Genomic DNA, 24,211 nt, shown 5'->3' on the forward strand with positions numbered 1-24,211 from the left:
CAGAAAAGATGCTTGATATGATTTCAATTTTCCTAACTTTACTGAGGCTTGATTTGTGACCCAAGATGTGATCTATCCTGGAGAATGTACCATGTGCACTTTAGAAAAAAGTGTAATCTGCTGTTTTGGGATGGAATGTCCTATAAATATCAATTAAATCTATCTGGTGTATTGTGTCATTTAAAGCTTCTGTTTCCTTATTTATTTTCATTTTGGATGATCTGTCCATTGGGGTAAGTGAGGTGTTAAAGTCCCCCACTATTATTGTGTTACTGTCGATTTCCTTTTTTATAGCTGTTAGCAGTTGCCTTATGTATTGAAGTGCTCCTATGTTGGGTGCATATATATTTATAATGGTTCTACCTTCTTCTTGGATTGATCCCTTGATCATTATGTAGTGTCCTTCCTTGTCTCTTGTAACATTCTTTATTTTAAAGTCTATTTTATCTGATATGAGTATTGCAACTCCAGCTTTCTTTTGATTTCCATTTGCATGCAATATCTTTTTCCATCCCCTCACTTCCAGTCTGTATGGGTCGCTAGGTCTGAAGTGGGTCTCTTGTAGACAGCATATATATGTGATATGTGTCTTGGTTTTGTATCCATTCAGCGAGCCTGTGTCCTTTGGTTGGAGCATTTAATCCTTTCATGTTTAAGGTAGTTATCGATATGTATGTTCCTATTACCATTTTCTTAATTGTTTTGGGGGTTTTTTTGTAGGTCCTTTCTTTCTCTTATGTTTCCCACTTAGAGAAGTTCCTTTAGCATTTGTTATAGAGCTTGTTTGGTGGTGCTGAATTCTCTTAGCTTTTGCTTGTCTGTAAAGCTTTTGATTTCTCCATCAAATCTGAATGAGATCCTTGCCAGGTAGAGTAATCTTGGTTGTAGCTTCTTCCCTTTCATCACTTTAAATATGTCATGACACTCCCTTCTGGCTTGTAGCATTTCTGCTGAGAAATCAGCCATTAACCTTATGGGAGTTCCCTTGTATGTTATGTGTCATTTTTCCCTTGTTGCTTTCAATAATTTTTCTTTGCCTTTAATTTTTGTCAATTTGATTACTATGTGTCTCGGCATGTTTCTCCTTCGGTTTATCCTACCTCAGACTCTCTGCGCTTCCTGGACTTGGGTGGCTATTTCCTTTCCCAGGTTAGGGAAGTTTTCAACTATAACCTCTTCAAGTATTTTCTCGGGTCCTTTTTCTCTCTTTTCTCCTTCTGGGACCCCTATAATGTGAATGTTGTTGCGTTTAATGTTGTCCCAGAGGTCTCTTAGGCTGTCTTCATTTCTTTTCATTCTTTTTTCTTTACTCTGTTTCACAGCAGTGAATTCCACCATTCTGTCTTCCAGGTCACTTATCCGTTCTTCTGCCTCAGTTATTCTGCTATTGGTTCCTTCTAGTGTAGTTTTCATTTCAGTTATTGTATTGTTCCTCTCTGTTTGTTCTTTAATTCTTCTAGGTCTTTGTTAAACATTTCTTGCATCTTCTTGATCTTTGCCTCCATTCTTTTTCTGAGGTCCTGGATCATCTTCACTGTCATTATTCTGAATTCTTTTTCTGGAAGATTGCCTACCTCCACTTCATTTAGTTGTTTTTCTGGGGTTTTATCTTGTTCCTTCATCTGGTACATAGCCCTCTGCCCTTTCATCTTGTCTATCTTTCTGTGAATGTGGTTTTTGTTCCACAGGCTGCAGGATTGTAGTTCTTCTTGCTTCTGCTGTCTGCCCTCTGGTGGATGAGGCTATCTAAGAGGCTTGTGCAAGTTTCCTCTGTAGGTATCTTTATTGTTTTGATTTTCTTCATATTTTTATTATGACTCTGTTGACTCAAAAGATGCATGATTTGCATATTTACTGTGACAACTTTCCAGCAGATGGCAAAAAGTGGCTTTTTCTAATGGTATCAATACATTATGACAATTTTCTATCAGGAGGAAGTAAAGTGTGTTGAGGTAGGGACACATATTGTAATTCTTGTAAAGGCACCATGAAGGAGACCTGGAGAGCTCACATCAGATGAACAAGGGGCCAGCACTTTGGCAAGTAGATCATCAGCCATCTGCTCTCCATATGTGGAGGGACCATTAGAATGGGCTCTGGTTGGTCCATTTCAATTTGACAAGCATTTATTGAATACCTGTTGTGTGAGAGGACCTCTGTCTAGGCTACTAGGATGAGAAGACCAGGTTCCATCGTCCTCAAGGAACTCCTAATCCAAGTGCGGGCGTGAGTAGGAAAGCAACATAGTGCAATAATCATATGTATAAAGTGCTGGGGGCCGGAACTCAGTCCTGTCACATCCACTGTTCCACTCCATTATGCTCTTGCTTTTAATGGAATAAGCTTACATATTAGTTAATTAAAGCATCAGTTTTATGGATCTTTTATTGTTGCAAGTCACTGCTCAATAAACCTAATTCTTTTTTCTAGGCAAAGGAAGATAACATGTTTTTTTTGTTTGTTTTTTTTTTTGCGGTATGCGGGCCTCTCACTGTTGTGGCCTCTCCCGTTGCGGAGCACAGGCTCCGGATACGCAGGCCCAGCGGCCATGGCTCACGGGCCCAGCCGCTCCGCGGCATATGGGATCCTCCCAGACCGGGGCACGAACCCGTATCCCCTGCATCGGCAGGCGGACTCTCAACCACTGCGCCACCAGGGAGGCCCAAGATAACATGTTTTAAACCAGTTGTTGAGATAGAAATTATTTAGGCCCTCTACCCCCTGGATTAGGCAGCTGTGGAGAGAGAGACAGAGAAAGAGAGAGAAGGCGTTTTTCTTTAGCTTTTCTCATTTTCTCCTTCTCAGGTACATTTTAGCAGATGGTCTTGGAGGACAAGGAAAGGCCTGCCTTTCTGTTCAGCTCTACAGTTCTAAGTTCTCTTTAGGTAGACGGAGGAGGGTTGGGTCCTCTTGGGCTTATCTGACTCCTGTTTTTTTTATAATCAGGTATTCTCATAGCTACCTTGTCCTTCACCAGCTCTCCTAAGAGAAGGACAAGATCAGCCTAGCTTTTATTTCCTTGCCAACCTCTGACTCTCAAGTTTGTCGTCTTTGAGAGGCTACTGAAGCAGGTGGCTTCTTTACTTGCCGGGCCTCTTTTTCCTCTGACCATCATAAATAACATGGACTTAAGGGATCAGTCCCACTTCCTTACTGTACAAATAAAGAGATGGAAGCCCAGAAAGCTGCTCAGGTTCAGGCTGGGAGTTTAATACCAGGAAGCAATAATTTATAAATAGAATTCCACGTTGTTTACTTTAAAGAAAGGAATGGCAGAATGGAGACTAAACTAAAGGCATGGAGGAATTGATTCTGAAAAATGATGCTAATGATGAAACAGAAAGGACAGAGAAGTAGTCATGTACACAGGCAACGTGCACTTGTATTTCCTGGGGCTAATCACTGAGTGGGTGCCTGGCCAAGGTGGAATCCACACAAACGTACAGAAAAGCAAGAGACTTGAAGGCACCAGAAACAAGAGAGGGGCAACCACAGCCTTGTCCTCACGGCCCAAATGTTTGTGTGTTTATTTATTTTTAAAAATCAAAGACAAAACAGACAGTTATTGAACAGTTTTGCCCAGGCAAATAAAGGAGCTCATGCTGTGAAAAGCTAAGATCATAGTTCAAAGGAATGCCAGCCCGGGGCGGGGGTTGGGGGGGAGGGTTGTACGGGAACCACTGACCTCCAGGTAAACAATATCCAGCTTCAGAGAAGGGTTTCTGGACTAACCTAAGGATGTACAGTTCTAAAGAAAGACTGATGGGGACCTGCCCAAACCGTGGGGAGGGGAGTGAGCAGGGGTTAGGAGAGGTCCTGCAAATGCCACAGGGATGAAGACCATTGGGGGCCTCGGAAATAAGGGAAAAAAGCCAGATGTTTCAAATAAAATGGCAAGGCTTATGAACGAGAAAGTGGGAATGTAAATTTGACCTAGATTTATAGGACAGTAAAACTAACATTATCTGCCTTTAATGCAGACATCTAACTTTCCAGCAGATGGAGATGTTACCATGTGAAAGAGAAGTTTGACAGGTGGGCACGGCCCCAGCCTTTCTACTTTCCAGAACGGATGGCTTGTTTCTTAGCAGAGAGACACAGAGAGTCTGAAATATGTAGACTCCAGATCACTAAGTAAATAACACTTTTTAAGAGAAAAAGTGGGCATTACCTAGGTTCCAAATTCAGAGGTCAGCTTTTAAAATGACGAAAGTCTTCCCCAGCTATTTCCTTCTCTGTTTGGAAGAACTTGGAGAAAATCAATTGTCTTCCAAGCTTTGTGTTTGGAAACCATAGGCTGAAAAGGATTCTATTTGCCTTCTAATCAACATACATTTGCATTATAGTACTTGCTACTTTAGGAGTCAAGGTTTCAGGGTTTTCTGTTTTTGTTGTCTTTTCTTTTTTTCCTGGGCCCTGGAGATTCCCTTGCAGCCCTGGGCATGGGGGTCAAGTTGTTTTCACAGCTTGCTTGCGTTTTGTTTTAGGCTTCTGAGGACTTGGGCAGGATGCTTTTATCACCCGTTTGAAGAATTGAATAGCTGTGCACTGCAAGCTAGCTGCTAGGCATAACTCATTAACATTAAAAAAAAAAAAAACTGTCTGAGTGCCTATAGAATGGGATCTTTTTGACGGACAGTGTTGTCTGGGTGATCTCAGGTGTTACAGAAGCATTTTCAGATCTGCTCAGGATGGTGTGGTTGGTGATTGTCTCCAAATCAAGGAAGTGGTACTCATGAATCAGGGCTTATATAGGGGTTAATATGGCGTTAAGTGTAATGGGGAAAATGTTTTATCTCCCCCAAAGTCTTTTTCCTAGTGAGTTTTTAAAAAAGAACTCAAAATTCATTCAATTACATTTTCAGGAAAACGGTAATATGTTCTCTTCTTTTAGATTTTAGTCTTAGAATAAATTCCAGGAGGGGGATGAATAGATCAGCGGGTATGAATTATGTCACCTGATATCTGCCTTACTTTCCCAAAAGTATTGGACCAATTATACAAAGATACCACTTTCACCCGGAACTTGCTTTATGTGCCATCATTTTTAAAAAAAGAAAACAAGACATCTTTTTTGTTAATTATAAGTATATGCGGCCAAGGCTTAGAAGTAAATATTATGGTCAGGTCAGGGAATTTCAGGCATGTAGCTCAGAATTCTGGTCTGAACAGCTTAGGAGAAGCATCTTACAGATTTTCTTCTCAGCCCAGAACCCCTTTTCCACATTCCTCTAAGTTCAAGCAAAGGTTACCCTCCCTTGGCCAGGGGACCTCTTGCTGCCTGCCAGCCGGGAAGTCTGGATCTTCTTTTGATCTTCTATTTTTTTTCTCAACCCAGAGCTATTTAATCTCTCTGGGGAGAGGCAGAGACATTTGTTATTTGGCCATCAACAGTTAACTGCTTTTGTGGTTTACACACATAAACAGAAGACAAATCAAAACCGCGCTCAGGATATCACACATTCCCAGTAAAATCTGAGACTTTAACAAGAACCTACTTTACCTTGTTTCACATAAATCATCCCTTGGATTTGTCCACAAAGAGCAATCAATTTGTGTTTTTAACACTCTCGAGGGGTTCTTACAGTTCTGTCGTATAGCTGCTTGGTTCATTCCCCTTTAACCTTTTAGTGACTCATTAATTTGCTCACCAAACCCATATGGAGTACCCAGTATGTGCCAGGCCCTTTAAGGAGGAGAATGCGGGTGAAAGCGATGGAAATGTATCCCAAGTAATGGGGAATGAAGCAGCCTTCACCCATGCTTTGCTGGTTTGGAGTCAGTAATGTCATCTTTGTTTGCAAAGGACAGCTGATGCCCACTTCACTTGACGAGAGCAGACAGCAGATCTCTGTGGGGCAGCGTGGTCTGGGGGATCATCCCAGCTATTGGAATTTGACCACCAATTTTAAGTATTGTGTCATTAGAGTGTTGATTTGAGCCTTGGAATATAATGGAAGGAGGGGCAGACTCTTGAATGTAAAGACTCTAGTTCCATTTTTTCAAATTTGTAGCAAAATACACATAACAAAATTGACCATCTAAACTGTTTTTAAGTATACAGTTCAGTAGTGTTAAGTACATTCACACTGCTGTGCATCCAATCTCCAGAACTCTTTTATTCTTGCAGAACTGAAACTCTGTACCCATTAAATAATGGCTCCTCATTTTACCCTCCCCCTAACTCTGGCCACCACCATTTTACTTTCTGTCTCTAAGAATTTGACTACTCCAGGTGCCTCAGTAAGTGGTACCATACAGTGTCTTCCTGTAAGTGGCTTATTTCATGCAGCATAATGTCTGAAGATACATCCATGTTGTAGCATGTGTCAGAATTCCCTTCCTTTTTAGTGCCAAATAGTACTCCATTGTAAGTATATACCACATTTTGTTTGTTCATTCATCTGTCGATGGATACTTGGGTTACTTCCACTTTTTTGGCTCTTGTAAACATTGCTGTTATCACTGTAGGAAAAAAATGAGGTGTGAGAGGATGGGCCCAATGGAATCTAGGCCAAAGGTTTAAAAGAGCTTATATTACATTCCCTCTCTGTTTATGTTATCTAGTTTGATTTTCATGGGACTATCTGTTTTTGGTGAAATCTTTGTATGGCTTTAACTGGACAAGGAAAACAGTGGGGGAAGAGTAGAGAGCACTTGGAAATATGGTTAGAACTATTGGAAGATTTCTGGATTGCAGAGAGAGCTATGGAAACTTTGACTTTCATAGGTCTACAGGGTTGAATCCAGCTTTGCATCTCACATCTCCCTCTGTCTACTCTGTCACATAACCTTCCCCTGACCTCCAGCACTCTGAACCCACAGAAAGACCTTGCGTGTCCTTGATCTAAACATGTGCTTGCCCGTTTGTCACAGTGCCCTGCGTTTACTATGTTGGATGATCCAGGAAGTTTTCCTGGAGCCTGATCTGCCTAGTACAGTGAAGAGGAGAGTAGAGGATAAGCTGGATTACTCAGTCAAAAAGATCACATCCGGGCTTCCCTGGTGGCGCAGTTGTTGAGAGTCCGCCTGCCGATGCAGGGGAGACGGGTTCGTGCCCCGGTCTGGGAAGATCCCACATGCCGCGGAGCGGCTGGGCCCGTGAGCCATGGCCGCTGAGCCTGTGCGTCCGGAGCCTGTGCTCCACAACGGGAGAGGCCACAACAGTGAGAGGCCCGCATACCGGGAAAAAAAAAAAAAAAAAGATCACATCCTTTTATCTCAAATCTATCGGGCATTTAAAGAGAATTCTCTTTTTCTGGCCCCCTCCCCCAATTTTTTAGGTAATTATGGCTGGCTAAATCATTCCAAAGGAATCCAGAGCGTCGGGCTATGGCTACATAGTCCAGGTGAAGTAGGGGACTGGCCCTAGGAAAAGAACCAATAACCTCACAAAGGTATACTGGCTGTGACTAGGTACTGTTGGGAGTATGGGGAGAGGTGCCTTCTTTCCAGGCATCCCGGTCTTTCATTGAGGCAGGGTATGCTTGTCGATGGGAACTTCTGCTGAAGGAAAAGAATAGCGAGTCCCTCACTAAGACCTATATTTGTCAGTGGCTGAGGGTTGAACTGCAGGAGATGCTGGCCCTTCAGAACACAGCAGACTCTCAGAAGAAGGATTAAAACCGTTTCTCTTATACAGATCCAATAACGAAATGAAACTTGCAGGTGGCTATTTGCAAGAACCATAAAGAGAAAGAAAATAGAATAATGAGATCTTAAACAGCGTTCCCAAGGTTTGGCTACTGAGCAGCTGGAGTCCTGAAGTGCAGCCAGAACACCATGGGACCGCTCTCCCTACTCGTCTTCCAGGCTTATTTTAACTTGGCCACACTGCTTCGGCAATTATCAAAGAATATGCAAAGAACAGGCAGCTCCGCAGAGCTTTGAAGACAGCCTAATGTCAATTAACTACTTACTGACAAGGGAATACTTTTAATAAAATAAAGGCTTGAAACTAGCGGGGGGACTACCACCCAGCGCATCTTTTTACCTCCAGCCTCCAAGGGTTGCCACATTTCAATAAAGTCAGATATTTCCATGTCTGCAGTTCTTAATAAAGCTTCCAAACACTGACTTCATCACTTCCCTGGGCATCTAGTTTCAGGGGAGAAGAAAGGAAGTGAACAAACATTTGCACCTGTGCTTTTACAAGCATTCTCTTATTTGATTCTCAGACAAGACCGTGAGATAAGCATTAGCATACCCATTTTAACAGTTAAGGAAAGCAAGGTTCATAGACATAATTAGTCCAATGACACAAGCTTAGTTAAGTGGCAGAACTCAGATTCAAACCTAGGAAAGGACAGAACAGAGCCACGCTCTTTCTCTTTCCCTTTTATGCCTTTCAGTGGATTCATGAATGCTAGGTGGTTTGTCTAAAGGTCTAACCAGTATCTTTTCTGCTGCATTTCTTTAGATACAATTTTTTTTTTTTTCGGTACGCGGACCTCTCACTGTCTTGGCCTCTCCCGTTGTGGAGCACAGGCTCCGGACGTGCAGGCTCGGCGGCCACAGCTCACGGGCCCAGCCTCTCCGTGGCATGTGGAATCTTCCCGGACCGGGGCACGAACCCACGTCCCCTGCATTGGCAGGCGGACTCTCAACCACTGTGCCACCAGGGAAGCCCTAGATACAACTTTTAAATTGTACTTTGAAGGTGCTAATGGACCCTGAAGACCTTGGCTAGGGAGCCACAGTGCTGGCAGCAGCTAGTTCTGCAAAACGGCTTTGGGTCTCTGAGATTGAAAGGAAGGCTGCACCTCATTTAACTCAATGGCCACCATCCAAATCGTCCCAACAGTCAAGAAGTGGGCTGCTTTTCATGCCTCTTCTGTACACATCCTTTGTTTTTCCTTTTTGTCTTTGCCCATCCTTTCCCCCAGATATCACAAAACACTGTTTCAGCCTGAGGTTTCAATTAGGTTCTGGCGTGATGAGCTCATGCCACGCTTTGTGTGGCCACGGCAAGAACATCCTTCCCGGTGCTTTCTTAGAGAGGGAGCCGCTGGGGCTGCTGAATTCCCTTTTCATGCCTCCACAAGGGAGCCTCCGTTTCTCATTTGTCCAAATCCTTGTTTGTCTTTGGGAAGTGAAATGCTTGCATTTGATTGTGATTGGGATGGATTGACGTCTTTTCAAGTCCTGTGGAGGAATGAAAGCCAAGCTTGCTCAGAGGGATTATTCCCCTGCTTTCAGTCGGGTTGAATGTTGCATTCGTTTGGTAAATAGTGGTGGAGGGTCCCACCCCTGCCTTTTTCTCTGGGTGGTTGTGCATATTTGGACAGAACGTGCTCTGCCTGCAGAGAAGGCCCGAAAAAAAAGTCTCTTAGCAAATAACTAGGACCTGAAAGGGACAAACGAGGCTGGCTAGTGAGGCCTTTCAGTGTCACAGTTCCCATCTTAAGGTAAAAATGATCCCTTTCCACACTTGTCATGTCAATTCCATGGGCCACCATGCAAGAGTAAATTCACCAAGCCAGCAAGGAGGAGAGCCTTCTTGGTTCCTGGCTCTTATAGAGCCTCTGGAAAAAGGCAGGAGTCTAGCTGGTCAAAGCAGCCGCTGGCTGGGGTTCTTTGTGTCTGTCCCGTGTTTGTGCATGTGCAAGTGGCCTCTGCTCTGTCTGTCTGGCTGTTTATTTTGTTTGGAAAGCTCCTGGCTGTCTGGGATTGTATCTATTCATCCCCCTCTGCACAGAGGCATGTAAATGAGCTTGTTAATTCAATCAAACAATTGATTAGGCTGTTGTTTTAATGTGCTCAGCGCTGTCCTAGGCACAGCAGGAGGGCATGAAAGATGCCTCAGTGGGGTCTTTATCTGTGAACTTGAGCAGCTCCGGAGCGTTTCTGAGCCTCCTGTTCTTATCTGTGGAGCTAGAAGGTCAGACTACCTGATTTCTAGGACTCTTCCTGCTCTGAGGTTCTCTGATTGAGGTCCTGAGAGATGGAAAGAACTGAAGCCAGCTAAAAAATAAGACCTGTTGTGGTAGAGAATACAAATGAGTTATGTAGAAGAATATGTCCTTTGGTTGTATCCAGCGTAAGGTTGCTAGCAAATAAAAATAAAGAACGTCCAGTTAAATTTGAATTTCAGATAAACAAATAATTTTTAATGTATTTAGCCTAAGTATGTCCCATACAACATATCTTATACATCTGAAAATTTTAACTGGGCATTCTGCACTTTATCTGGCAACCCAGATCCAGAGAGATCATGAGAACTGTGGACTTAAAGAAGGATCACCTCTCCAGGCTCACTCCTCTCCAGGCTGTCTCTCCAGCCACACTGGCCTTCTTTCCACTCCTGCTACCACAGGGCCTTTGCACAGGCTGGTACCACTGCTTGAGATGGCTTCCTCTCCATCCCCTCTCTCATAAAACTAATTCATTCTTCAGATTTCAATTCAAAAGTCACTTCCTCGGTAAAGCCTTTCCTGATACCGTAGACACAGTGCATTTCTCTGTTCTATATTCCCTGGGAGACTCTGCCTTCACGGCACTTGTCACAGTTTTTATGTTTGTGTATTTCACAATCATATGCTAGAGGTAGGGTTTGTGTTGGTAAATTGGAATGTCAAGGACATTCTGGAGAGGTGAACAAAAGAAATAGAGCCACAGAGGTGAGAATGCCCATGGTGTGTTTCCAGAACAATGAAGAGAGTAGTTGAGTCGTTAGTTAGCGAAAGACCCACTTGTAGAGAATGATGTCCTCGAACCCCATCTTAGGGACTGGACATAGATGTTCTGAGGAGAGTGACGAACTCAGGATGGCTGCTAGAGGAGTGGTAATGCAATGAAAGTCATTCTTCAGCGGGTTTTATGAAGCCCCAGAAGGGAAAGCTGAGTCCAAGGTTAGCTGGGGCTCCTTGAAGTTCTCCCCTGAATTCTGAGAATTTGTCATACTAAGCCATCAAATGGCTTTTGATGGCCTGAAGCCATCAAAACTTTCTTCCTGCTGAAACCTTCTTTTTCTAGTGTCTTACCATGTCTGCTCTTAAATGTTTACAAGAGAGAGCCTTTGTTAGAACCACTGCTTGGTATGTGGATTTGCTACATCTGCCCACACATTCATGCAATTAGTTTTACTACCTTATGGATCAGCTCATATTGTGTTCTTATCACTGTTGATTGCTTTGGCCTGGCGCCAACAGACTCTGGAAGATACATGTGTGCATGCACACTTATTTACATGAACACACTTATACACATAATGCACACATAAATAAGTACACATATACACACAAATATATGCACACAGGCATTCCTACACCCAGATATATGCAACATATATACATACTACACACATGTAAACATACCCACATATACACACATATACATGCATACCTATACATATATATATTTTTTACTATGATAATGGCAGGAGATGGGAAGTCAAGCCACCCTCCTCTGGGTATTGCCTGCAGAGATGGTGTCATTTCCTCTGCCTCTGAGTTTCTCTGGCCTCTGAGACTTTTACATGGCAGTTTGTACCAGAGTTCCCTTCCCCAGCTTCCTTCTCGGAGCTCTCAACAGCCTCAGTCCTTAACAAGAAAAACCCCAGCCACATCGTTTTGCTGGAGGCTATTATATGCCGTATTTTAATATATCCACATCCACTCAGATAGATGTATATTTTTCCATAAGAAACTGGTATGACCTCCCACTTCTGTTGAAGCTGTCAAGCTGCTTTCCTGACAGTTGGCCAAACTGGCTTTCTACTGACAGAACCCCTTTCACACTTTCATTTTTTTATTAAATGTAACATTTTAAGATGTAGCACTACATGTCACACAGCTTGAAGAGTTTTGAACAGCGCGATATTTTTCCATAATGGTGCTTGTTTTCAGTCACTTTTTCCAGCTTTGGATTTACCATGACATGAGAGAAAAAGAACACATTTCAGAAAAAAGGTTGGGTAACTTGGACAAAGTTGGCTTAACCAATTCCTGTGAAATTACGTGTCTAGGAACTTTCTCCAAGTGGGAAGCTACTGCTGTTCCACGTTCTGCTATCTGGAAAAGTGCAAGGAATGCTAGCCGTGGTGCTTCGTAGAACTCAAGACAAGTGTGTTCATTCTTTCTACGAGAATGATGGTCTTGCATGCCCTGGGCTGCCGATCTGCCTCTGCAGCCTCATCTCAGCTCATCTTCCCTCACTCTCTACTTCCACCATGGAGGATGTCTCTCACCCCTCGAATGGGCCATGTGCGGTGATGAGCTTGCCTGAGCCTCAGGGCCCTCATCCTCCAGGGGCGAGGATTAGCTGAGTCAATGTACATAAAGAGTCTGGCACATAGTAGGTGCTCAGTAAGCAGTAGACATAAAAATTGTAAAAGGCAGGAAGAGGTTAGGCAGCCAGAGGCAAATGCAGATGCTAAAGAAAGAGAAGTCCCTTTTCCCTCTCCGTTTCCTGCATAGTATATGGACCGTACCTGCCAGCTCAGAAGGGAACTTCCTCCTTGAATGGCCTCTTGATTACAGTCTGGACTGGCTGGCTTGCATGTATAAAACTGTAACCTTTGATTTAGTTAGCTGAACATCATTTTATGTGTCAGCTTTGGCAGTGCATTCCCAAAGTGTCAACTAGTGGTCTGGTTGCTGGGTGGGTCTCCTTTCCCCATCCTGGTTCAATAGCACCAATTAGAACAATGGTTCTCAAAGTGTGGTTCCTGGGCCAGCCGCATTAGCATCACCTGGGAACCTGTTAGAAAGGCAGATGCTGGGTTTGCCAAGAATCAGAAACCTAATGAATCAGAAACTCTGGGGCTAGAGTCCATCAGTCTGTGTTTTAATGAAACCTCAAAGTGATTCTGAGTACACTAAAGTTTGAGAACCACCATGAAAGTGTTACCTACTAGAAGTGTGTGTAAGTGTGAGCAGTGCTAAGAGGAACTTAACATCTATGCAACATTGAGCCAGTGATTTTTCAGGATTTAAAAAAGGCATTTTGTGTACTGTTTTTCTTCCAGATCTCCAAGTCTGTTAAGACTGTCAATTAAATAAGATTCAAAGTTTAAATTATATAGTTGCAGTGTGGGATAGAAGGTTAGGGGTATTATTGTCCATAATTGATAAGCTGTATGCTTTTGTATTTAAGCTTTTATAATGGAATGCACGCCCAAACAATTTCCTTTTCAGAACAGGAAAAGCTAAGAATTAATCTTGCCCCTCTTCTCTACTTCTTCAAACAGTTTTCTAATTCCGGAGAAGAGTCTGGGCTCTTAGAAGCATTCTCCTCATCTTATTTTCCGTAACTTTGTACTGGAAAATACAGTCTGGGGGAAAGCAGTTTATGTAGTAATCATCTGCGTCTAGTGCAGAATTTGGAGTCCAAGGGCAGGCAGATCCTTCGTCATAAACAGGAGGATTAGCACGTAGATAATGTAGTTGGCAGAGGTCAAGCCCGGCATGGCTATGGCTATGGCTCTGGCTGCCCTGGATTGTTCACCCCCTAGCAAATGCTGCAAACTCCGTGCCCATTGCTAGGACTTTGGGCAAACACCTTTTTATTTTATATAAATGTTGCATACACAGTTAAGACAGTGTATCCACATGTTTCTAATTCGTTTACACTTCACTCATCAGCATGTGTTGGGTGAGCACCCTGCCACGTCTGAGTTTTATGAGCTGCATTTACGAGGCTGCTTTTCTTGAACAGGGATATCACATATTCTACCAAAAAAATGGAACTTGAGCCTGGGAAATGAGAGCTTCAGTGTTAAACTTGGAGTGAACTTGTGAAGTTTGAATGGATCTGAAACTAAGCACAGATGTTATTATCCATTCTCCAAGAATAGCCTCATGTATTTATTCACAGAATGTCTCTCCTCTTTTCTTACCTGAAATTTTCTCTCTAATTAAGGGAAGGCGAAAGAATGTGCATTTGTGGGGAAAGCTTGAACCTCATTTCCTGCCATTTTGAGGAGTCTCCCTCTTGCTTACTAAGAGATAATGCAAGCCTTGGTAGTAGCAAAGCTGGCTGAAAACTAGAACCTTCAGCAACGTGTTGCTTTCTTGGAAAGCAACATTTTTGCTCTCCCACTTATGCTGAGTTCCTAAAAAGACAGCAAGGAGTTTTATAGTTTTGTGTTAATTTTGAATAGAGAGGGAAGGGACCCACCACTGATAGAAACTGTACAGGATTCCATTTCTCAGAACCCAAATTGTTGGAGTTATTTTTTAAATTCTTTTTTAAATTAATTTTTATTGTTTAATCTAAGTTACCCATGCATGTATCTTACAGAGTCAAATAATTCTACAAACTTTGCCCCCTCCAGTATTTCTCCTCCCCAATAATTTTAGCTGTTCTTTTGATATTTACCTTCTTATCTCTGAATAATGCTTATATCATTACTTCTGGATTTCTCAGTTTCAGGTATTTTCTGTTGAAGGTGATGATGTCGCCCTCTTTCATCATCCTCTCCCTCCACCTCACCATACTTACACACTTCCCATCCCACACACTCTCAATGTAATTATGTTGTAATTTTGGTTAGATTAATAACCATTGCTTACAGTATGACTATGTGCATGCGCTTCACAGCTGAGCCATAATTGTGTACTAGGTCAGGTCTCCAGGATGCTAATCCTGAGGCAGAGATTTGTGCCCAGTGTTTATTAGGCAGTGATTCTGGAACTATGCCTGTGAGGGGTGTGAGATGCAGGAATGAACAGCTCTGAGCCGGGAATTACCCCAAACTGAGACGGGATGGGCCATTGTACAACCACATGGACCCGTCCTTGGACAGGGGCTATCCCCGGGAAGGAGGTTGGTGAGGCAGCTCCCTTAGGCTGGGGGCAAGTTCCAGAAAGACACAGCTGTGAGCTAACAGCAGGCAAAGCTCCCCGCTGCTGGGGGAATCCTGACTTGGATTGGGATGGTAATGGTAGATAATCTGAGCACCCTAACACCCTGGTCCTGGGCACCTGGTGGGCTCCTTCAATCTGGAAACAGAAATTTTCTTGTTATTTATGTGATGATTTCTTGGGGATCTAGGAAGCTAACTGCTGCTGCTGCTTTTTTTTTTTTTTTTTTTTTTTTGTGGTACGCGGGCCTCTCACTGTTGTGGCCTCTCCCGTTGTGGAGCACAGGCTCCGGACGCGCAGGCTCAGCGGCCATGGCTCACGGGCCCAGCTGCTCCGTGGCATGCGGGATCTTCCCGGACCGGGGCACGAACCCGTGTCCCCTGCATCGGCAGGCAGACTCTCAACCACTGCGCCACCAGGGAAGCCCTGCTGCTTCTTTTAAAAAAAATAACAGCTTTATTGAGATAAAATTCACATACCATAAAAGCCACCAATTTAAATAGTACAATTTAGCAGCTTTTAGTATAGAGTCATGCAACCATCACCATTATATAATTTCAGAACATTTTCATCACCCCAGGAAGAAAGTCCATACCCATTAGTAGTCACTCCACATTCTCGCCTCCCTCCAGCCCCTGGCAACCACTAATCTACTTTCTACCTCTATATGTTTGCCTATTCTGAATATTTGATATAAATGTAATTATACAATATGTGACTTTTTGTGATTGGCTTTTTTCTCTTAGCGTAGTGTTTTCAAGGTGCATCCATGTTGTAGCATATATCAGTGCTTCATTCCTTTCTTTTGTCACGTAATATTTCCTGTATGGATATACCACATTATGTTTATCCATTCATCACTTGGACACTTGGATTGTTTCTACTTTTTAGCTATTATGAATAATGCTGCTATGAATTTTCATATACAAGTTTTTGTGAAGATGTATGTTTTCATTTCTCATTGGTATATTCCTAGAAGTGGAATTGCTGGCTCGTATGGTAACTCTACATTTAACATTCTGAGGAACTGCCAAATGTATTCCAAGGAAGCTGTTCCATTTTACAATCCTATCAGCATTGTGAGAGGGTTCGGATCTCCCTACATCCTTGCCAGTGCTTCTTATTGTCTTTTTTTTTTTTTTTTTTTTTTTTGGGCCATCCTGTGTGTGAAGTGATATCTCATTGTGGTTTCAATTTGTATTTCCCTAATGACTAATGATATTGAGCATCTTTTCATGTGCTTATTAGCCATTTGTATATCTTCCTCAGAGAAATGTCTGTTTAAGTCCTTTGTCCATTTTTAATTGGAATCTCTTTTTATCTTTTAGTTATAAAAGTTCTTCATAGATTCTGGATACAAGTCCCTTATCTGGTATATGATGTGCAAAATTTTGTCTCATTCAATGGGTTGCCATTTCATTTTCTCAATAGACTTCTGTGATAAAGTCCAATTTATCTTGTTTTTTCTTTGTCACTTGTCCCTTTGATATCATATCATCTAAGAAACCATTGTTAATCCAAAATCATGAAGATTTGTGACTATGCTTCCTTCTAGAAATTTTATAGTTTTAGCTTTTACATTTAGGTTGATGATCCATTTTGAGTTAATTGTTATATATGGTGTGAGATAGGGGTCCAGCTTCATTCTTTTGCATGTAGATATGCAAAGTTGTCCCAACACCATTTGTTGCAAAGACTATTCTTTCCTCATTGAATTATCTTGGCACCCTTGTCAAAAATCAATTGACCATAAATATAAGGGCTTATTTCTGGACTCTCAGGTCTCTTCCATTGATCTATGATCTAGCCTGTGATAATATCACACTGTCTTCATTACTGTAGTTTTGTAGTAAGTTTCAAAATCAGGAAGTATGAGTCCTCCAACTTTGTTTTTCTTTTTCAAGGTTATTTTGGCTATTCTTGGTTCCTTGTATTTTCATATAAATTTTAGGATCAGCTTGTCAATTTCTGCAAAAAAGGCAGCTGATATTTTGATTAGGATTGCACTGAATCTGTAGATCAATTTTGGGGAGTATTGCCATCTTAACAATATTGTCTTTCGATCCATGAACATGGAATTTCTTTCCATTTATTTAGATCTTCCTTAATTTCTTTCAACAGTGTTTTGTATTTTTCAATGTGTAAGTCTTACACTTCTTTTGTTAAATTTGTTCCTAAGTGTTTTCTTCTTTTTGATGCTATTGTAAATGCTATTTTTACAATAAAAAATAATGCTATTATTTTAAGGTTGTTTTATTGATAGTGTATAGAAATATAATTGATTTTTGCATATTGATCTTATATCCTGTAACTTTGATGAACTTGTTTATTGGTGCACTTAAAATTTTTTCTGTACACAAGGTCATGTCATCTGTGAATACAGATAGATCTTCTTTCTTTTCAATCTGGATGCCTTTTCTTTTTCTTGTCTATTTTGCCCTGGCTAGAAGATTGTTTTGTTTTTTGTTTGTTTTTTGTTTCTCTAAAATCAGTAGTAATGTCGCCTCTCTGTTCCTAATTTTAGTATTTTGAGTCTTCTCTTTTTTATTCTTGGTTAGTCTGTCTAAAGTTTGTCAATTTTCTCCCTTTAAAAAAAGCCAACTTCAGTTTCATTGATTTTCTCTGTTGTCTCTCCCTTCTGTGTTTAATTTATTTCCAATCTAGGTTCCTTCTTCCTGTTGGCTTTGAGTTCAGTTTGTTCTTCTTTTTTCAGTACTTAAGGTGGGAGATTAAGTTATTGATTTGAGATCTTTTTTAACATAGGTGTTTATAGCTATAAATTTCCCTCTAAGCACAACTATAACTGCATCGCATAAGTTTTGGTATGATGTGTTTTAATTTTTATTAATCTCAAAGTTTTTTCTAATTTTCCCTGAGTTTTTTTTCTTAATCAGTTATTTAGAAGTATGTTGTTTAATTTCCAGATATTTTTGAAATTCCTAAATTTCTTTCTGCTATTGATGCCTAATTTCATTCCATTGTGATCAGTAAGCATGGTTTGTATGATTTCACTCCTCTTAAATTTATTAAAGCTTGTTTTGTGATCTAACATTTGTTCCCTTCTGGAGAATGTTTCATGTGTACCTGAGAGGAATGTGTATTCTGCTCTTCTTGGGTGGAAGGTTCTATAGATATCTACTGGCTCTAGTTGTTCTATCCATTACTGAAAGTGGAGTATCAACGTTTCAAACTATTATTGTTGAATTGTCTGTTTCTCCTTTCAATTCTGTCAGTTTTTGCCTCATGTATTTTGGGGCTTCATTGTTTGTCTTCCTGATGGATTTTATCATTGTAAAATGCTCTTATTTTTCTTTGGTAAAAATGTTTGTCTGAAAGTCTGTTTGGTCTGATATTAGTATAAGCCACTCCAGCTTTTTCCAATGTTCTCATTGCTTTTATGAAGGAGCTGATTTTCAAAGGCTTTTAGCTAACCATTCTGGAAAGTAGAACCTCTGACTAATTCTTAAATATGCTTATAGATAATTTTTCTGTTTTTAGGCCTGCTTTCTCCCCTATTTCCAAAGTTGCCTTCTGGAGATGGTACAATACTCGGTAGCTTCATTGCTTCAATTCCTGCTTAAGATCCATTTGCTTGGGTCTGTCTGCTAAGTCATTTCCATGGATCCTTCTGCTTCCCACCTTCCAAAATTTTATAACTGTTAGCTCTTTTTCTATATTCTTTGCCCTTTATCACTTAAAAATGTCTTCACTCTTAGATCAATGGATTTTCCAATTAAAGAGTTCAATGAGTGATTTAAACATTTAACCTGTATTTGAGGGTAAACCCTTTAGCTGTTAGTCACTTTATTCTAAGCAACCTGAATTTTCTTGTATATTCTCCAGAATTTTAAAAAATGATCAGAGGGCTGTTTTACTATCAGGGATCCAGGCAATATCCTAAATTAAAAATAGTGCTTGTATTAACTTTTAAATTTAGGCATGGAATTTGAACATCTTTGATTCAATGTAAGAATAATCAGCTGCTTCCAGGTCTATTCACTACTTGATTTTTCATAGAGCAGTTGTTCCCAAACTTGACCATGCACTAGAATCACCCAGAGGGCCTGTCAAAATACAGGTTTCCAGGCTCCATCCCCAGGGTTTCTGCTTTAGGAGTTGGAAGTGAGGCCCAAGAATTTGCATTTTCAGCAAGTTCCCAGGTGATGCTGATGCTTCTGGTCCTGGGACCACACTGAGAGTCACTACCTCTGTGGTGCGTGGAATGTAAAGGTATTCCCTGTGGGGTTGGGGAGGACTTTTAGGAAGCAGATGAGAGCAGAGAGGGAGAGCAGTAAGAGGGAGATAAGCACGGAGGAGAAGGATGTGCCCCCTTGCTCTTATCCTGTTGTTCTATCTTGTGCTCTCCTGTTTTGTCTCCTCTCTCTGCAAGGAGGAAACCATAACAAAATCTGCTTAGAGAAGAGGCTCTTGACATCAGAATTGTAATTCTATTCAAGGGGAGAAGAAAGGAGTGAAGTGACCATCCATGAAAAAACATTAAACTGTAGCCCTGCAGATGTATTTTTATGTGGCATTTTAAAGTGGTTGAGGAGTATGAGCAGGGTCTGGAGAAGTCAGGGCTAATGTAATTTTATGAGATGCTCTACATGCAATATTGCTAAGGCAGCAGGATTCTGGGCAATTTTGTCAGGTAGTCACTTGTCCCCAGGTTTCAGTTACCTCCTAGGATCCCCCTTTTTCTTGTTGCAAGTCTGAGAAGGCAGGGACACTGCCTAAGCCACATAGGCAGAGGGGCAGACCTAGTAGCTGGTTTGGGCCACAGGTAGGAGAAACCCAGACCTAAGGCCATTCCTCTGGGTTATTTTCATGTAGCCATTTGCTGTCATTGTCTCATGTTTAGCCATCTTTTTTTTGTTCTCAGAATGTTCTTCCATAGTATGATTGCAAATATTGAGGGTTAAAGCTGCGGCTGCCAAAGAAAGTATTCCAAAGGAGAGAGGTAATTGGGAGGAAGCCCAGAGAAGTGAGAACTCAAGACACTTGCCCTCTGTGAGGCTGCCTTTCAGACACTTTCATTACAAAATGCAATGCACCTGGATAGTTCCTGCTATTACTTCCCAAAGTAAGGAGCTGGGAGAGAGGAAACGGGGTCTGGATACATAGATGACATGAGAAAGCAGGTTGTAGGAGACTAGTTTTCCCTCTAACTTGTCACTTCCTTTCTTAGGCCTGGTGTGTGTGTGTGGAGTGTGTGTGTGTGTGTGTGTGTGTGTGTGTGTGTGTGTGTGTGTGTTTAATCCATAAAATGCCAGTTTGGTTTCAGACATTCCCAAAGGTGCTTCGTCTCTGGTAACCTTTGACTTTTCCAAGATCACCTCATATCTTTTGGGCAGCCAGCGTAGGAAATCAAGTCTCCTGACTTCTCCAGTAGAGCTCAGAGTACACAGAAGATTCAATCTTCCCTCAACCATGTGGTCCCAGAGGTTGCCTGTGATTTCCTGTTAGCGGTTTTCAATGGCTTTGGAGTAGAAGGAAGTTCGTTGCTATGACAGTCAGGCAGCCACGCTGGGGAAAGTATGATGTATTGTGTTGTGTAGGAAAAAGTTAGTATTATCCAATGCAGTAATCAGATTTTCAGACAAAGGCATGACCCTGGAACATGCTGTTTATGGCTGAACATAGCATTAGTCTTGTCTCCAAAAGCAGTTAAACAAAATCAGTGTGTACTTGGCATGTCTTTCTCCCTTGGATATGGAAATATATCTCACCTGAACATTTTTCTCATTCTTATTTTGGAGGCAACTAGATTGCTCTGAAAATATTAGTTGTAGCAGTAATTAATGTAGCATTTATTGAGCACCAGACTTTGGGCTGGTGAAGTACTTTTTGTGAATTAACAAAAATATAAAGAAACACCCCGAGGTAGGGGAATCTATCTAGTGGGGAGAGAGGAGAGAAAGGCAAAAACAAAAACAAAACAAAAAAACCCCAAAGGCCAATATTCATTTATCTATCCCTCCTTTTATTCCTCAGGGATTTATTGAGCATTTGCTATGTGCCCAGCTCTCTACTGAGTGTTGGGGATATAAAAGTGAATAAGATAGACACATCTCTGTGGTCCCTCAAAGCCATGCTTCAAATGAAGTTTGTTTAACCTTATAGTAGAGGAGGCTGGGTCAGCCTGCGATGGATGGACGTATAGAGTAGATCAGGATCTGTGGAGGGCTTCCCAGAGGGGGTGACCTGGGAAGTAAAGCAAAGTAGAAACAGGTGCTAGCCAGAGGAGCAGTGAAACAATGGCTGGACAGAGGAAGTGCTTAGTTGGGGATAGAATGCAGATTTTAGGAGGAACAGGAGGAAATGAAACTATAAACGTAGGCAAGGTACAGCTCCTGAAAGATGTTTTATCCCTTGCTGAGGACTTTGGACTCCACACTAAGGTGATAGGGAAACCACTTAAATATCTGGTAATGGAGGAATTATTACAGGAAATTCAGCCATTTAAAAGAACATAAAATGATATAATTGTATAGATTTTAAATAATAAAAAGTAGAACATAAACATTGTGTGCTCACTGTGATTGCTGATTTATACGATATAATTTTGACTATGTTAAAGCATGGGAGGATGTCTAAAAGTGGAGTCTATTATTTGCATTGTGAGATTCTTTAAGAATTCCTTTACAGTATTCACTCAGCATCGAATCTCTACTATGTGCCTGTAGATCAAGATACAACCCCTTCTCTCTACCATCAAATAGAGAGAGATCTAATAACTTTCACTCATTTTAAAAGGTGTGTGACTATGAGATGTCCAGAATAGGCAAATCCATAGAGACAAAAAATAGATTTGGTGGTTGCCAAGGTCTTGAAGGGAGGAGAGAATTGGGAGTGACAGCTAACAGGTCCAGTGTTTCCTTTTTGGGGTGATAGAAATGTTCTGGAATTAGTTCACGGGGATGGTTGTACAACACTGTGAATATGCTAAAAACCACTGAAATGCACACTTTGGTTAAAATGGTTAATTTTATGTTATGTGAATTTTATCTCAATAAAAAATATAGGCAAAAAAAGATGCTTATTGATTTTTGGGTTGTGCTTTTCTTTTTCGGTAGCCAAGGGCAATCGGAAGTGTGAGCTGAACTGCCAGGCAATGGGCTACCGCTTCTATGTACGACAGGCTGAGAAGGTCATTGATGGTACCCCCTGTGACCAGAACGGCACGGCCATCTGCGTATCTGGGCAGTGCAAGGTAAGTGCCCCTGGACTGGCGTATCTGGAGTGGGTCTCGGGTGTTTGATCTGTGCCTGCCGACTGCACTGTTTGCCAGGCTGTGGCGTGCTTCCTCCCCACAACTTTTGGTCCCCTCCACTCCAAACCATAAGCTCTGGGAGAAGTGCGTAAGACAGGGCAGCTTGTTTTGCTCCGTGTTTTCGATCTTTGAGAGTTGCCAAGTCTCACTCTGGCATTTCAGTTATTAAGTGACTTATGCACATTTATATCACATGCGTCGTAAGAAACTCAGCGATCTTTCCTTGTTGGATCCAAAGCTTCTTCCTTCCCTCTGCAGTGGAGGTTATGAAAAGGGCACTGCTGGATCAGTCAAGAAGCAGTTGAAGTCATCAGGGTGGCATTTTAAGGGCATGGCGTATTTTATCTTGCCTCCCACCAGCTGGGGCCAGCTTCCAAATGAAAGTTGTCTGGTGTCTTTATAGCTGAAGTTGTACTTTCAACAGGAAGTTTTTAGCCTCCTTGTATTTCTGAAGTCTGTTCCAGGAACTCCCTGCCCTGCATTCTGCAAACATTCTGGTCTGTAGAGAATCCCTGTGGGATGCTACCCTTTGACAGAAAGCACCATGTGGTTAAAAATAGGTGCCCCAAAGGAGATGGCACCAATTCCACAGCCACATTAATTGGAGCCTGGATGTCGACCCTCCTTTCATCTATAAATGTAAGAGTGGAGGTCTGACTCTAGCAGGTAAATGACTCTTTGGAGCCCAGACTAAGATTCTATCTTAATTAACAGTTGCTGGCAGGACTGAGTTTCATCAAAGGAAGAGCTCTTTGGCTATCATGTCTGAAAGTTCCTGTTCTACTTTGAACGTAAATTGCCACTGTGTTTAGTATTAGAGCTATTTGAGTATAATTTATACGCATCCCCCCTTCCCCTTCCAGCCTTTTTCTTAATGAGGTTTTAAATAGGATACAAAATAATTTATCAAAGCAGTATGGATATTCTCGGATTGTGAATAAAGGAAGGAAAAAGTGGTCATTTGATATCTGATGCATGTGAGGTTGTCTTCGGATGAGCAAGAAACCCCCAGAGCATTGATGCAGTACAAAAGAGGTAGGGAGTATGATGGGAAGCACGCTGAAGGCTGGGACCTATCTAGCCTCCAATTTCTTCTTGTTTGGAAAAAACTGGGTTTCACGCATCCCCTCTATCCTTACTGTCCTCAGATAATACCCAAAGGAGTTCCGTTAGTGTTTTGTGGTTTCCGGCTCAACTAGTCCCTGCTTCTAAATGCTACTGAACCTGAAATAATGCACCTTATAGCAGCCTAGGTTTTTCTTTCAGATCCTGAATCAGCTGTTCTATTTCCTGAATACAGGTGCACACTGCTGGGAGGTGGTGTAGTTTAGTGGTTAAAAACATGCCCTCTGAAGTCAGACTGCTTGGGTTCAAATCCTACCTCTTCCATGATTGACTGTGTGACCTTGTACAAGTTCTGTAAGCTCTCTGTGCCTGTACATCATTTACAACAGGAGGAGGATGGTACCTACTTCCTGCGTTGTAGTGAGGAGTCACGAGCCAATACACATAAGGTCCTCATAACAGGTCTGGCACTTAGTAAAGCATGCTGGCTTTTCTTAGTATTATGTTTGCTTATGCCCACATATGTCCTGTTGTGTATGAATTTTCTATGCGAAAGTATTTGCTTTTTTTTTTTGCAGATTGTAGATTTGTGAGATTCACATTACCTTTTGAGGCAGTGTTCTTACACTGTAGTGTGAATCACAGGTGGATGGCAGATTCTACATTGGTAGGTCTAGGGAAGGGCCTGAGTAGTCTATTTTTTTAAACGTTAATACTGTATCTTATTTGACCTAGTATATCCAAATTATTATCATTTCAACATGTAATCAATATAAAAATTATTAGTGACACATTTTTACATTCTTTTTCATATTAATTCTTCAAAATCTGGTGTGTATTTTATTCACTTCTTTCAGTGCAACTCAGACTAGCCACGTTTCAAATGCTCAGTAGGCACATGGGAAAAGGTGCTACACCTCACATGTAATCAGGGAAACTCACCATATTGCCCAAAATGTAAAGGTCTGACAATGACAAGTATTGGCAAGGATATGGAGGACTCTTTTTTTTTTAACTTTTTATTTTATTTTGGAGTAGAGTTGAGTAGTCTGTTTTTCCATCAGGCTCC

General features: G+C 41.5%; 1 protein-coding gene across 1 annotated transcript in view; it reads left to right on the forward strand.

The window, feature by feature from the left end:
- THSD4 (thrombospondin type 1 domain containing 4) overlaps positions 1–24,211 on the forward strand; it is a 584,514-nt gene that overhangs the window by 251,264 nt on the left and 309,039 nt on the right. The window contains exon 7 of the mRNA XM_082618510.1: positions 21,881–22,017. Coding sequence (XP_082474636.1) covers positions 21,881–22,017 — 137 coding nt within the window. The remainder of the gene's footprint in view (positions 1–21,880; positions 22,018–24,211) is intronic.

The sequence above is a fragment of the Mesoplodon mirus genome, assembly GCF_964341445.2.
Source record: "Mesoplodon mirus genome assembly, chromosome: 4".
Taxonomy (NCBI): Eukaryota; Metazoa; Chordata; class Mammalia; order Artiodactyla; family Ziphiidae; genus Mesoplodon; species Mesoplodon mirus.